The 15,914-nt window shown below is 44.0% G+C and overlaps 1 protein-coding gene across 2 annotated transcripts in view; it reads left to right on the forward strand.

Annotated features, from left to right (window-relative positions):
* The window catches only part of PRKAR1B (protein kinase cAMP-dependent type I regulatory subunit beta), a 152,719-nt gene that overhangs the window by 75,662 nt on the left and 61,143 nt on the right, over nucleotides 1–15,914 (forward strand). For both annotated transcript variants that reach the window (XM_044293110.1, XM_044293111.1), the window contains exons 5-6: nucleotides 9,096–9,157; nucleotides 13,871–13,917. In XM_044293110.1, coding sequence (XP_044149045.1) covers nucleotides 9,096–9,157; nucleotides 13,871–13,917 — 109 coding nt within the window. The remainder of the gene's footprint in view (nucleotides 1–9,095; nucleotides 9,158–13,870; nucleotides 13,918–15,914) is intronic.

Below are 15,914 nucleotides of genomic sequence, written 5' to 3' on the forward strand. Positions count from 1 at the left end.
ATCTATATCCCATTATCTATCTATCTATCTATCTATCTATCTATCTATCTATCTATCTATCTATCTATCTATATCCCATTATCTATCTATCTATCTATCTATCTATCTATCTATTATCTATCTATCTATATCCCATTATCTATCTATCTATCTATCTATCTCATATCTATCTATCTATCTATCTATCTATCTATCTATCTATCTATCTCATATCTATCTATCTATCTATATCCCATTATCTATCTATCTATCTCATTATCTATCTATCTATCTATCTATCTATCTATCTATCCCATATCTGTCTGTCTATCTATCTATGTATTATCTATCTATCTATCTATCTCATATCTATCATCTATATCCCATTATCTATCTATCTATCTATCTATCTATCTATCTATCTATCCCATATCTATCTATCTATCTATCTATCTATCTATCTATCTATCTATCTATCTATCCCATATCTATCTATCTATATCTATCTATCCCATATGTATCTATCTATCTATCTATCTATCTATCTATCTATCTATCTATCTATCTATCTATATATCTATCTATCATCTATCCCATATCTATCATCTATCTCATATCTATCTATCTATCTATCCTATATTTATCTATCTGTCTTTCTATCTATCTATATTGGAGGCGCCATTTTGTACCCAGTAAATATCTCCATAAGGTCCATTTTGGAGGCAGACAGGTGTGTGAAGCCCAGCAATGCTGGCTAGCCTACATGTAATGCTCTGTCAGGTTTAGCCCTCATGCACACAGACGTTTATTTTGCGGTCTGCAAAAATGGTCTCCATTGTTCCGTGATCCGTGTCCGTTTTTTCTTTAGTGGATCTTCCTTGATTTTTGGAGGATCCACGGACATGAAAAATGAAAAATAAATCTAAGTCAAGTTTGCCTTTGAAATGATAGGAAAAAACGGAAACGGATCACGGACGCGGATGACAATCTTGTGTGCATCCGTGATTTTTCAACACCTATTGACTTGAATGGGTCCGTGAACCGTTGTCCGTGAAAAAAATAGGACAGGTCCTATTTTTTTTCACGGACGCGGATGCCAAACGGCGCATTTTTTCCGATTTCTCCACGGACCCATTGAAAGTCAAAGGGTCCGCGGAAAAAAACGGAACAACGGCCGCGGATGCACACAACTGTCGTGTGCATGAGGCCTCACATTGTTTGCTGGTCGCCATAATAGCATAGCCTGACCTATTATATGTCAGTGGGATCCTTTGAGATCAGTAGGGATCATTGTACAGTACAACGTATCCATGATTGAAATGTAAAAAAAAAGACTTTAAAGGGATTCTCCACTTTGGATAATTCTGACTTCTTAGATGGATCCCTTGATAATAAGTTGATCACAAAATGTTCCTTGGTTCTGACCCTCTACAGTCAGCTGTAATTGGTCAGCAATCCGGTAGTAAGTGTTCCTTTTCCCTGCAGCGCCACCACAGGAGAAATGAAACATTACACAATACCCATTTGCATCAGTGGATTACCTGTGTAATACAGGACAGGTCCTCCACAGCGACTGACGCTCTTTGTAGCCAGATCCCAAACAGAGGACCCCCTGCTATTCCCTAAAAGATTTTTCTCCGTTTATATTTTGACATAATTCTGCAGCGGTAATTCCCTGATGGATTTGTTGCAGATCTCACCCTGTGCATTGCAAAAAAGGGGAAATCCGCGGCGTGCTGCAGTTAAATTTGCACTGTTTTTGTTTGTTTTTTGTTTTTTTGCAGTGCATGGAAGAGATTTTAAAAAATCTCATCCACTTTGATGGAACTGTAATCTGCAGCGCATATGTCCCATGTGAACCTTTTTGAAAACGTGCTGAAAAAATGCAGTTTTCGGGGTGCTTTTTCAGCTTCCTATTCATTTCAATGGGAAAATCGGCATCTTTTTCTTTTTGCACAGTTTTTCACAGCGTGGAAAAAAAAGTTCTGCCCCCCCATTGATATAAACCGGAGGCGGATTCCACATGGAAAACTTGTGAAAAACAGCGTCAAAAAAAGGTGTGTGAACCTACCCTTAGGCTACCTGCACACGGGTGCGGCTTTCGAAACAGAAAATCTATGCGTTTTTTAACACTTCCACACCATAAACCGCTACGTGTTACTTGCGTTTTTCGTTCTCATCCTTCCATTGCAAAGCGTGAAATCCGCACACAAAAAAAATCGCACAAAGAATTGACATGCATGGCAGATCAGTATCCACACAGATAAAAAAAAAGCAGAGCATACATGAGCTGTATCTGTTTTCTGTTTGCTAATACTGTACTACACTGCTGTTTTTACGCACGTAAATCCGCGCTGAAAAAGCGCACGTAATCCGCAGGGTGTGCGGGTAGCCTTAAAGTCACCTACTTGCTAGAACCATATAATAACGCCTCAATTGCAGCTACTGGCTGACCTAAATCACTTATAGGGGTGCATGCACATGGCAGTGTCATTTATGCAGATTTTCCGCACGTGGTTTTCGCGCAGATTTCGCCGTCTTCCCGGACAGATTTTGACGCGGATTTGCCTCGATCTCTCCCTTGGCATTGCAAAAGGTGAAATCTGCACTGAAAATTCTTATATACAGTTGATATCCCGTGGATCTCAAAATCCGTTACCGCAGGTCAGTTTCCGCGCTGTGCCGGTGAGTTTTTGAAAATCTCATCCACTTAGTGCTCTTCGTGGGGCGGTTTTAATACAGTCATGCCCTTGTCAGGTGGCGGTATTGGGTGTCATTTGTTCACAAAGGCTCCTGCTTCCCCTATGAACATGTGGAAGTTATGTTTATGGATCAAGTTAAAGTGATTTTTTTATTTTTTTTCCACATTGTCTGAAGCAGATCAAGAATAAGAGGAAACCTGATCACATCTGAGAGGATTAGGCTCAGGTCTTATGGCCGAGAGCCAGGAAGGGTATTGCAAGTGTATAGACTCCCTAGAGCGGCATATTTCAGAGCTGCCATTTTAACATCTCATGCATCAGCGTGAGCAGGCTTCGACATGAAATCTCTGGAACGTCTTGCTCGGCGAAGAACATTTTTTTTTAATAACATATTTTTACCCAATTTGAACCTTGGGGTCTTTGAGTCTGTGACCTCTCTGAATGCAGAAGGAATTCCGACATGATTAGGTATAAGAAGCTCCTCGCTGCCAAGCTCGACATGAAACGCAACGTGTTCCGAACAGAGCGGTGCCCAGAATGCAGATATCATAAAAAAAATGTAAATGGCCGGCAGCCGTTTCTGTCAACGGGGGAAAGGGATTGCCGCTTCCTACCTAATTCATAAAGGTTGTGGAGGGAACAGACATGCTTGTGTCAGAGGTTGTTCACAGTATTAGAGAAAAAAACTGCGACGCAGCTCTCTGTGGGGAAGACCTACCGTGAGGGGAACTGTTAAAGTCAGTTTTTCCGGGGTCAGTGTTGCAATTTGCGCAAAATTTGATAATGTTTGATAAATTTGGTGCATCTTCAAAGGGGTATTCCCATCTGGGACATTGATGGAAGTGCTGGCTTGGCTATTTCCGGCAGTCCCATAGCGGGGAATGGAAAGGTGGCTGTGTATGTGTGTTGCGCTCTCCATTCAACATTATGGGACTTCTGAAGAAAAGAAAAACACACTCGCTCGGCTTTTTTAAACCCCCCTTCCCCCCATAGCAATGAATGGAGAGTAGGCTGCACATGAGCGGTGTGCTCTCCTTCACTTCTGGGGCCCCGTACTGGAGAAAGAAGCAGGTCCCAGAATTGTGACCTGCACCTATCTGAGATTGATGACATATCCTAGCAACATGCCATCAATGTCTGAAATTGGCCAACGCCTTTAAGTCTTCAAGACAGAAGGTCTTTCCATTTGCCGATTCATCACCAACTCGTGTGCTCATAATGTAACTGTTAGGCCGGCAGTCGGTTCCCGCCACGACTCTCTTCTTCCTGTGAGTGTGAGGGCTCACCTTCCCTTCTGTGATTTTCCCCTGGTGGTCCATGCCCGTTGGCGTCCACTTGCTTCCTCCCTGGAGCATGTAACTATGTCCACTCCATGCAGGCTGGGGCCTGCTGTTTGCCTTTTATGCATCTTCTCACCCATATGGCGGGCACCTCCTCTGGCTCTTAAAGGGACAATTTCCCTGCACCTCGGTCTTCCCAAGCCAATGGCTGGCTACCTAGGAGTATATCAAGCACCTTCCACTTTGCAAAGGTGCCTGAACAATTCGGTTCAAGTAGTCTAGTTTCCTGCTGAGGTGTGCCATTGTTGTTTTAGCATATTCTCTGGATTTCTGCCTGTCTCTGGATTTGATCCTCCATTGCCATACCGGACCCCTGACTATTCCTCATACAGACTGCTGACTTTGGTTTGTAGATATTCTGTCTGCCCTGACCTCGACTTGTCCCTGACTATGTGTCATGGACGTTCCCGTGGCAGGTACCAGGAGATCGGAGAGACTGGCAACTCGTGGGTTAAATTCAAATAACGTTTTAGTGACTGCCACACCTCTTGCTTCGGGTGTTGCTTGTTGGTGATTTACCTTCCCCATAAGTAGCCGCTTCTCACTCTTAGAGGTGCGGTTTATAGATTTTCTTCCTGCCTTCTAACTAGCTGGTCGGTTGTACTCTGTGGTGCCTCTGGAGTTGCTAGTTTTCTACTTACAGATAAGTCTTTTATTTTTGTTTGTATCTGGGCACAGAGACTTCCACTCGTGCATCTGGGGAGGAATGGGTTGTCTCTGGTCCTAACCTCATTCCAGGGCCTTATAGGGATATAAGGGCCTAGGTATACAGCATATTCCTACTTTCAAGATCTATTCATATTGATAGGTAGTTAGGGCCCGGATTAGGGTTGTTTAGGAGGTGACATGTTCCTTCCCTAGTTTCCAGGCCAAGTTACTGTTCCCCTTCTCTCCTGTGTTTAGTGTGGAGTTTTTCCCCCCACACTGATCATGACATTATGGTTCTGACTGATCTCTCAGTGGTTTACACCATTGTCTCTTGACCCACCAGCAATCTACTGAACAGAGACTGTTCCAGGAGGTACTGGCCTGGTGGTTTCCCTGCAGCAAAGTCCAAATCCCTATATGGTTATTAAAGGGTGAAGGCCAGAGGGCTGCTAGGATAACTCCCAATAAATACTTTGTGTATAATACATACATACACCGTCTCGTAATGAGAACGTGCTTGTGTGTATTTATAGTCTGGGGTATCACAGTTTGATTGGCACGATCAGATGCCGTAATTTATAGTACAGCGCATATTTTTCAGACCAGTTTTCTTGCGTATCTTGTTTTAGTCTTCTGGTTTTCCCGTCACTCTTCTTACATCTGCTGTTTCTATTAGACTTAGTAATAGGATGTGTTCCTTCTATAAAGCTTATTTAGGACTTCTCTAGGGCATCAGGGTATATACGATTTTGTTTAAGAATTTTGCCCTAAAACGACCTATAATTATTAGTTCAAGATTCTGTTCTGCTGCTTTTCAGATATACTACAGCTATAGCTTGGGAAGTCTGGGTGGTAACCAGTATGAGTGCCAATACAGAATCCAGAAGGATTGGATAGTGGCAGACTGTGCATGGATACCCCCCCCCCCCAACTGGTTAGTCCCAGCTGGTGGAAGTTCATTTGGAAACTTCTAGTAGGATTAAAAGTGGAATGGCTCAACGTAGAGTCGTACGAATAGATGCTGTCAAGACATTAGCTAATAAAAATAATATATAAAAAAAAAAAGAATAGGTGCTCAAATTTGTTATTACAAGAGGAAGGAGAGGTGACAGCTCCTCTTTAAGGAGCATGAAAAGAGGACAGCTCCTCTTCAAGGAGCACGGCACTTTTCAGCGTCTTGACTTTGGAATGATGTCAGCCCCATGGAGGATGTGTCAGATGTGACTACTTGTGAGCTGTCAGGAGTCTTGGAGATGCTGCTGATGTGTCACTGCAGTGTAATAACAGAAGTTGAATGAGGGGATAATGTATTTTTTTTCTCAGCCCTAGGTCCTGTCTACTTAACAAGTCCAAACAGAGTCGGAAGCACGAAAATGCACAGGAGACTGTTCTCATTGAAGCGCGCTTCCATTTACAAGTTAGCCTTGTCGCATATGTAATAGATTGGGAGACATGTGATAATGACGTTTAGCAGATGGTAAAACGTGCAATGAATCTTTGCATGCAATGAAGGAGCCCCGAAGAAAGTACAGATTGTCTGGTCTAAAGTAGCTATTAATATCATTTGTCAATGCACATTCGATATATATATTAAAGGGATTGTCCAGGACTAGCTAAACACAGCTCCACATATGTCCATGGGTTGTGTCTGTTATTGCCCCTCGGCTCCATTGAAGTCATTTTGGATGAGCTGCAGTACTGCACACAATCTGTGGACAGCTGTGGTGCTGTTTTAAAAAAAAAAAAAAAAAAGTAGCATTGTCTTTATTAGCCTGGACAGTCAGCGTCCCATGCCCGCCACTGTCCTGCTCGTCCTTACTGTCCGGTGACCTGGACCCTCTGCTTCTCCTCTGCCCACCAGCAGTTCTGTCCTCCCGTCTGCATCTGTCTACTAGATCCCTTTACCCATAGGGCGCGCACACTCTTTCTGGCCATTAAAGGGCCAGTGCATGCACCCTAGTCTTCTCTAGCCAATGGCTAGTAACTCTGGGGTACTTAAGGCACCTGAGCAATAGGTTTACTAGCTTACTAGATTCTGCAAAGGTTTGTTGTTTCTGTTTGTCTGCCCACATACCGACCACTTACAAATTCCTGGATTCTGACCCTCTGCTGCCTGCCCAACATTTGCCTGTTTACTGTATTGGCCCTAAGCTGCCTGCCTTGACCTTCAGACTGTTTCTTGGATATGTGTTTCCTCTGCCTGCCTTGACCTTGGCCTGTTACTGACTACAAGTTTGCCTGATCCCTTGGTTCTCTGCACCTGTGTCGCTAACCACTGTGGGTCATCTGTCAACCACACAGGGGCTACTCCAAGAGGTAGGGGCCTGGTGGCTCCCCTGCAGCAAAGTCCAGATCTCTAGGGGTTAAAAGGGTATTCTCAACACGCCGTTTCATACTTACCTGCTCCCGGCACGCTGTCCACTTCCTGGTTTCGGCAGGGGGCGGGCTCCATCTTGATTGAAGTCTTCTCCCGGCCGGGCCAGGTGCTGGACTGAACGCGGGCGCCGAGGCCGCGCATGCGCCCCGGTGACTTCTTCCTGGCAAGTATACTATACTGGCCAGGTAGAAATCACCATAGCGCATGCGCGGCCTCGGCGTGCGCTTTCGGGACTGCGTGCGGCCGGCCAGGAGAAGAGAAGAAGTAGTCTGCGCAAGCGCTGCCACCGCGATTCCTGAGAAGAACGGGGGAGACGGAAGACAACAGTCAGGTAAGTATAGGTTTATTTTCTTCTAAGGGGTGGGAATTAGTTAATTAAATATATTTCGAAAAATTATCACTGTTAAATCATTAACAGATTTAACAGTGATCATTAAGATGGGAATACCCCTTTGAAGGGTGAAGACCGGGGGACTGCCAGAATAATGCTCTTAGGATTATCCCGAAATCAAACCTGTTTGTTGACCCAGTTGTTGGTTGACACACTGTCCATAACACAATCCTTTAAATTTGATCGGTCACCTGTAAATTCACATTTGAATCAGGGCTAGCTCAGCTGAATTTAATGATACCTTTCATGTAATGATATGTTGCTTTATTCTGGAGAAAAAGTGCTTATAATCCATATGCAGAGGAGCAGTTAAGTGCACTGAGGGCGGTCCTAAGCTACACTGTGCACCCTTGCTCTTCCTGCTTCCTATACCATCCCCTCCCTTTTCTTAATTGACAGGGCAGGGTTCCTGCAAAGTCATTTTGCCTGGTCCTGTCAATCAAGTATGCAATATCTTGTGGATTCTTTCAGATCTTGAAACCATGATGGCATGAGCCGCAATGTCCACTGAGTGAAGTCATACTCCAGCTCTTTATCACCGGACATCCAGGTCTCATTCATTTGTGGAGGAAGACCAGGAGAACCCTCAAGATCTAGGCCAGTTTATTGGTCCGAGCCTGTAAAAGGTGTTAAACCTAGGCACTTGTATTCATTAGTAGTAAAAAAAACTATTGGCTTGGAATCTCCACCTTGTAGGGGCATCTGCCGTCCCACCACTAGCACTTTATGTGGACACTCCATAGTGGTAATATTTTAGCATTGTTTGGTGGTATAATGTGGGTTTGTCAGTATTATTTGCTCACTGTATTAGAAGGATGAGAGGACCTTTCTGAACATGTCTGCTAAGGGGTTTCTGTGGAATTTTGCGTGACCTTGTAAATTACATTTACAAGACCCATCATCAGTTCTAATTAATCCAAACATTTTGCCCATTTAGACCCAGCCATGATCACTATGGGGGCATTTTAACACATTGGAGAGCCCAGTGCATGCATGTCATAAGTTACCCCCACCACCACTCCTACACTTGGATGTATAGAGCCTCCCAAAAATTTTCCTCCAGCCTTCACTTGGCTCCTTTACTGCTTTTAATGTCCCTGTACCTGTCATGTGATGATGGTGTCCTCCACGACGTTGCCATTTGCACCATTTGCTTTATGGATAAGGCATCACTGAATGGACACTTTAGGAATACTGTAGAAGACAATATCCCGCCTTATACTTGCTGATGGTTCCCTGTAACAATTGCTTGTATGGACTCCAACTATATAGCTCACTGACATTTAGACCCCAGCCAAAATATTATTGCTCTCATGTCTTGAGAGTCTCCTGACATAATTCTTCCTCTCAGGGCCCATGCTCTACTGACGTTTCTATGAAAGTATGATAGAAATTAGCACAGCAGTCAGGATAGAGTTGCATGTGCATGCTGCAGAGTGACAAGTGTGGGCTTCTCAGGATGCCTCACAAATCTGTGCATCAGCAAAACCGCCCAGGAACCGACATGATGACTTTTTTTTAAACCTGCTCGTAGTTATTTATCAGGAGGGAAACAATACTCGGCCTGTGTGCACATTCAGCATCTCTAGACAACCTGTCATATTAACTAAGCCTGAATCTCAGTTACAAATTACTTTCCTCCCTTGTGTCTCTTGCAGTGATATATTTGATGCCATGTTCCCCGTCAATCACATTGCTGGAGAGACTGTGATACTACAAGGTAAGAATGCCATAAATGTACCTCATTCATCTTCATTGTGTTACACAGGACCGCCATACTTTCTTTAGAAGGTTCCACAATGGCATTGTGGGCTATCAGATGGTTGATCCTCATTTTGTTCTCAGGACATTCAGAACATACAGTATGGCTTCTGTAGAGAGTTTATGGGGGAGGGTTGGGAGAGATAGAGCTTTCTAAAATATATGACCAGCCTTAGGCTTGTATTGGACCAGCAGAAGAGGCTGACGATTGTCGGGAAGGAACGCTGCTTGCCAGTGGAGGAGACATGCAGCGATCTCCTTCATAATATGGGGAGGAGTAATCGTTAATGCCATCGCTCTTTCCCATACAAAATCATTATTTGCTGGCTGCAGACCGTAACTAGACGGCACAATCTGCTGCCGGCAAACAACAGTTTTTCAGCCTGCTTAAAAATTGAGATTGCCTAATGAACAAGCGTTTGCCGACTATCTGCAGGTCTAATACAGCCCTTAGTTTTAAATGACACAGAAGAGATAGAGATGACATAGCTAGTTAGAAAGATGGTATCATGGTCACACGCCACAAAGAGGACCTGATGACAGGAACTTATAGTTAATGTGAAAATGAATCATCAAGTCGTCTAGTTTTGAAATAGAAAAACTTGTGGTTGAAACCTCCTTTGAGTAACCCTCAAGGCCATGTACCCCCAGGTTTACTGTACTTTCCAGCCTTTTATTCATTCTTCTCCATGGAGGACAACAAAATACCCAACTTTGGGAAATATTGGCATTCCCATAATGTGACTGGTGGTTGTACCATCTATCTTTTCCCAGTACCTACCAGTAGATTGTGCCATTAGCAGGATAACAAGGAAGATCTTTCATAAGCAGGGAGAGGACAGATGATGGAGGAGCACTTCAAGTGTTACCGGATCACATTTTAGAATAACTGATGGTGGTTCTGGAGAGATACTTTATGGTTGGTTTTTATGTAAGCTAGTAGAGAAGAACACCAAGACATAGCTAAGGGGTACATACCCTCTTTTTGCGTGGTGGTATTGAATTTTATCTGCACTCTCTGCCAGTATGCCATGGTGCCCCAGGTATCTTCAGAGTTTACTCTTGGTCAGAAGAGAAGTTTGGTCTACAGAGGTGGAAGGATTTGATAAAAATCAGACATGGGAGGGCCATGCTAGGCATTAAGACATTTACGTGCAACGTGAGGACAACTAGGTGTGTGGCAAAGACCTTTTGTCCTAAACTTCTGTTCAGGAATGTTAGCAGATATGTTCACAGAAGTAGAGTAGACAAGAAGGTATGCAGGAAAGGTGATATACAGCCTCATTTATCTACCCACAACTTAAACATATTACATTTTTTCTTCTCAACTTCTATAGCTGGATCTTAGAAATGATTGACTCCTGAGATGATCACGTTACCTACACATTCATTTGCATTGCCTATTTTTGACATCAACTGCACAAAGCACTGCTCTGTGGGTTTGGCAGGGACCAGACTTTAACTAAAACAATGTGTCCAGATCTCAGGGGATCCTGCTATGCCGGTGACAGAGCCAAATATGGTATCTTTGTAAAGCATAGATCTTCAGCGTTTCTATTGCTATTTGTTCTGTTTGTCGCAAGGTTACATCACATTACACTTCAGGAATCATCGTTCACGTTGACTTCTAAAATTTCTTCCAAATTTGTTCTGGGTTTGCATGCATTTCTAATTATTTACTGCAAAAAGGATCCTAGATATGTTGTTTCAAAAAGAACCTGTCACGTTGAAAATGGTGTCTGAGCTGAAGACAGCATGTTATAGAGCAAGAGGAGCTGAGCAGATTGATATATAGTTTTATGGGAAAATAGTCAGGAAAACTTGTAATTTATTATTTATATCTCTGCTCATTCTGGGCTTTGAAGTCAAGGAGGTGGTCCTATCAGTGATTGACAGCCTTCCCTCTATGAGGAGGTGGTCCTGTCAGTGATTGACAGCCTTCCCTCTATGAGGAGATGGTCCTATCAGTGATTGATAGCCTTTCCTCTATAAGGAGGTGGTCCTATCAGTGATTGACAGCCTTCCCTCTATGAGGAGGAGGTCCTATCAGTGATTGACAGCCTTCCCTCTATGAGGAGATGGTCCTATCAGTGATTGATAGCCTTTCCTCTATAAGGAGGTCCTATCAGTGACTGACAGCCTTCCCTCTATGAGGAGGTGGTCCTGTCAGTGATTGACAGCCTTCCCTCTATGAGGAGGTGGTCCTGTCAGTGATTGATAGCCTTTCCTCTATAAGGAGGTCCTATCAGTGACTGACAGCCTTCCCTCTATAAGGAGGTGGTCCTATCAGTGATTGACAGCCTCATAGAGAGTGTTATGCAAGCGGGTGTGGACCCACTGCGCCACTTACTGGGTATACTACGGAGGGGCGTAACTAAGCAGCTACCTGGTATTCACTAGAGCCCCTGATGGTAGGGATAGGCTTGGGCCGTAGGGTAGCTGCCAGGGGCCATTCCAGAGTAGTCCCCAAGTCAGTGGCAGCTGACCGGGGGTCAGAGTGCTCGGTGCAAGCACCGAGGGGACGTACGAGGCCTGGAGGTAAGGGTCAGGACAGGCAGCAATCAAGCAAAGTCAGCAAACAAGATCCGAGTTCAGGGGCAGGCGGCAAACAGGCAAAGTCCATAAACGAAGTCCGAGGTCAGAGGCAGGCGGCAGAAAGCAAAGTCCAGGAGTATAATAGCAAGATACGGTACACAGGAAGGCAGACAAGATAAACACCTTTGCACAGGGACTAGACAGGCTAGACACTGAGGTTACTCAGGCAACTTCCTGTAGTGGGAAGTGCCTTTAAATACATGCTGCAATCCGGCCATTGGCTGCTGAGACATGTGTTGCCACATAGGAAAGAGAGACACACCCATGCAAGCTTCAGCAGCAGTGCAAGTTTCCAGCAGCAAGGAAACACTGGCATGGATCACATGTAGCAGAGTTAAGTTAGTTGCTGCCCGTGTTTGTCAGCTGGGCGGCAGGAGGGAAAAGAGGGAGCCCGGCGCCCGTGCCTGCTGATAGGGGCAGCGGCGCCAACACAGGCCGCTGGGCTAACAGAGAGAAGGCTGTCAATCACTGACAGGACCTCCTCCTCATAGAGAGAAGGCTGTCAATCACTGATGGGACCTCCTCCTCATAGAGAGAAGGCTGTCAATCACTGATAGGACCACCTCCTCATAGAGGAAAAGCTGTCAATCATTGATAGGACCGCTTCCTCATAGAGGGAAGGCTGTCAATCACTGATCGGACCTCCTCCTCATAGAGAGAAGGCTGTCAATTACTAATAGGACCTCCTCCTCATAGAGAGAAGGCTGTCAATCACTGATAGGACCACCTCCTCATAGAGGGAAGGCTGTCAATCACTGATAGGACCACCTCCTCATAGAGGGACTCCTTGACGTTAACGCCCAAAATGAACAGGAATTTAAATGAAAGAAATACAAGTCTTACTGGATCTTTTCCCATAAAACTACATGTCAATCTGCTCAGCTTCTCCTGTTCGATAAGATGCTGTCTGAAGAAGATTATTTAGCATTTTCATGGTGACAGGTTTTTGGTTACTTTTTAGGTTCTATTGTTCAGAGTTCTCCATGTTATGGCTTTGGTATAGCTCCATGCAATGGCAGTGACTTGGTATTAATGTGCAGGGTGTGTATATAACCTACAGAAAATGACCCAATGTCTTTTTGTTCATAAGCCAGTGATGTGGTTTGCCTATTATGAGGGATGCTCTACAAATTGCCGTCAGTCTGTACTAGATATCACATGAATATGTACTGTATGCTACAGCTTCTACCTTTTGCCATTTTATAACGAAATCTGATTAATAAAGCAGGTTACAGAGGGCGATATCATAGCTTCACTCTGCCGAGCTGCATTTAGTTTTCTCAGCAATGTTTCTAGCGACCTGTTTGTCTCAGATTATTCATGTTCATGCAGCATCTACTAGAAATCCACAACAGAAAATCGGCAAGTAGGCTTGGGTAGTACTCGAACCACAAAAACGTTCTCCCTATTACTGCCCCATTAATCAGATTTTTATAAAACGACATTTAAGCAGTGGGACATTTTTTACAGTAAATATTTGGTGTGATCTCATGAAGACTAACCCTTCTCTAATGGCATACTGTATGCTCCAGTGATCACCAGCCAGTGCAGTTGTGGAAGGAAATGTAGCATTACGTGCAATAATAAATAGTCCACCATATACCGTAATATATTGCTCTGGCTCATAGAAGGAAGACCCGAGTATTTGTGTCAGCCCACATGCCCTAACTAGGCATATGGACAGGCATCATCTTTAAGGGCCACCTTTTAACTGAGCATTTGCTTCTGTGTTGACGATTTTTGCCATTTTTACAACAGATTTTCAAAAAGTTTGAGTGAAATAAAAAATTGCGTCAATATAGTGAATGATTGGCCTATTTAATTGTCACCAGTCTGACTATTGGTTGACGCGTAATAGTTATACTCGTTTATAATACACCCACAAAGACATTAATTCTTAGGTTAGGTTTCTTGATGCACTTTTGGAAGCCAATATCAGAAGTGGATCATAATAGGAGAAAAAGGACCAATATGACTTCTCTTTTTTTGAATTCACTCCTGGTTTTGGCTTCCAAAACTGAATTCAGAAACCTGACCACGTGGGCTTCATTATGTTAAACACATATTTGTGTTTCAGGTGATGAAGGCGACAACTTCTATGTCATCGATCAAGGAGAAGCTGATGTAAGTATTGCAGTGTGTATATATCAGTGCATGGCTCTTTTTTTGCATAGGAGACAAGGCATGTGACCTTTGTATACTAAATGCAAGATATTAGAAGAAAAAAACAGCGAAAGCTTTAGAACAGTCAGTCTTCAAAGAGACATTCATATTGGATGTGATGCCACAAACCCAGCTTGATTATAGATAACACCTCTGTGTTTATAATATACTTACCACTCTGGAGTTGCATGGACTGGTCTTCTGGGGACCTAGTCACTTGATGCTCTTCTGAAAATCCAGTCCTCCAGACGTCATGTCCTTCACCAAGCTTCTGGCCTGGGGTATGAAGAGGATGTCACTGTGTGAGGGCCAGAATTACTCCTCTCCCTGGCGCTTGCACAGACTAGGTGGAAATAGTTTCCGCATGCGCCAGAATAAGGGATAGTGCTGCCCCCATCAATAGCATAAGTCCAGTCCATGAGCCAGGTCGGAAACCTTGTAAAAAATGTGACATCAGCAGAAGCTGGACTTTCAGAAGAAAAGTGTCACAAAACCTTTCTCCTGCAGGGGTGTTAGACATAATGAAGGTGGAGGCGTGGGACTGGAAAATCTCTTTACAGCTGAAAGTGTACACTAGACAGATAAAATAACAATAAATTGCTCAATGTCTTAATATTTGTGGATATTTGTCTAATGTGTCATAGTCCTATGCCTGTAGGTCACAAGGTTGATGTCTTTTATATTGTACCTCTACTGATGTTAGACACTACAGAGTGCCCACATCTCCCACGTCTCTAAACTTGGAACACTATTGATTTTCAGAACCCTTTGAACCATTCCCAAAATGGCATTGATTTGCTAAACCAACCTTGCAGTGTTAGGCAATCTTACTACACAAAGCACAGCTGATGTGAATGGATCTTGAGGTGGCCATACAAACTGAGGAACCTACTAATTTCTGAGGGGCTGGTCAACTATCTAATGGGTATCGGGGTGTCCGGGCTCTGCTGATGGTAGGTCTTGGTCAGCGAAGGTGTGGGCTGTTGACTTTCAACAGGTCCGGTCCTTTGTTTTTAAGGGAGATATGCAGTTGCCAGCAGAAGCTTACTCCCTTCTCCGCATTGAGAAGCCTAGCTGAGCATATATGTGTACGGGGGATTGGCATCTTTGTGGGTCCCATGTTCATATGTTCCTGCATTGCTAAGAAAAATGATGTTTTAGTATATGCAAATGAGCCTCTAAGAGCAACGGGGGAGTTGCCATTACACCTAGAGGCTCTGCTCTCTCTGCAGCTGCCACGCCCTCTGCCCTTTAATTGACAGGGCCAGGCAGTGGAAATCTTATCACACCTGGCCCTGTCAATCCAAGTATAGGGAGTGCGGCAGTTCGTAAAAAGACGGAGACTTTAGCTGTAACGGCAACACCCCCGTTGCTCCCAGAGGCTCCTTTGCATATATTAAAACATCATTTTTCGCAGCAATATGGCACATATTAACATAGGACCAACACAGATGCCTTCAGCTGCCAAGTGCACATGTAACCGGTCAGCCAGTGTCATAGGTACAAAACTGCTGACAGATGTGCTTTAAGGCTGGGTTCACATATGCTTTGTGGACTCCGGTAGTCAGTTTCAGTATAGGAACAGACTACTGGAGTTCACTATATCTGGCATAGCCATGCACTGCCAGCGATATGTCCACTTTCTGGCATACATACCGGCTTTTGGCCAGTGAAAAAACACTGCCTTTATGCCGGAAGGTGGCCTGTTCGGATCCTATTATAGTCAATGGTATCCACTGGTCCACGGCAGTATCCGGCTCTCCTGGAACAGACTAGAGTTTAAAACACATATGTAAACACAGCCCAAGTTTACAATGATGTATCAGGGATTTACAGTGAAGGAAATCTCGAGGCAGCCCTGAACGGATTTAGGTGCTTATATTGGAGATTGGCGTAGGTGTAACCTTTTTTAAGGTACCTTTACACGAGGCGATGATAGGTACGATTGAGTCATTTCT

This window comes from Bufo gargarizans, chromosome 5, assembly GCF_014858855.1.
Source record: "Bufo gargarizans isolate SCDJY-AF-19 chromosome 5, ASM1485885v1, whole genome shotgun sequence".
Lineage (NCBI taxonomy): Eukaryota > Metazoa > Chordata > Amphibia > Anura > Bufonidae > Bufo > Bufo gargarizans.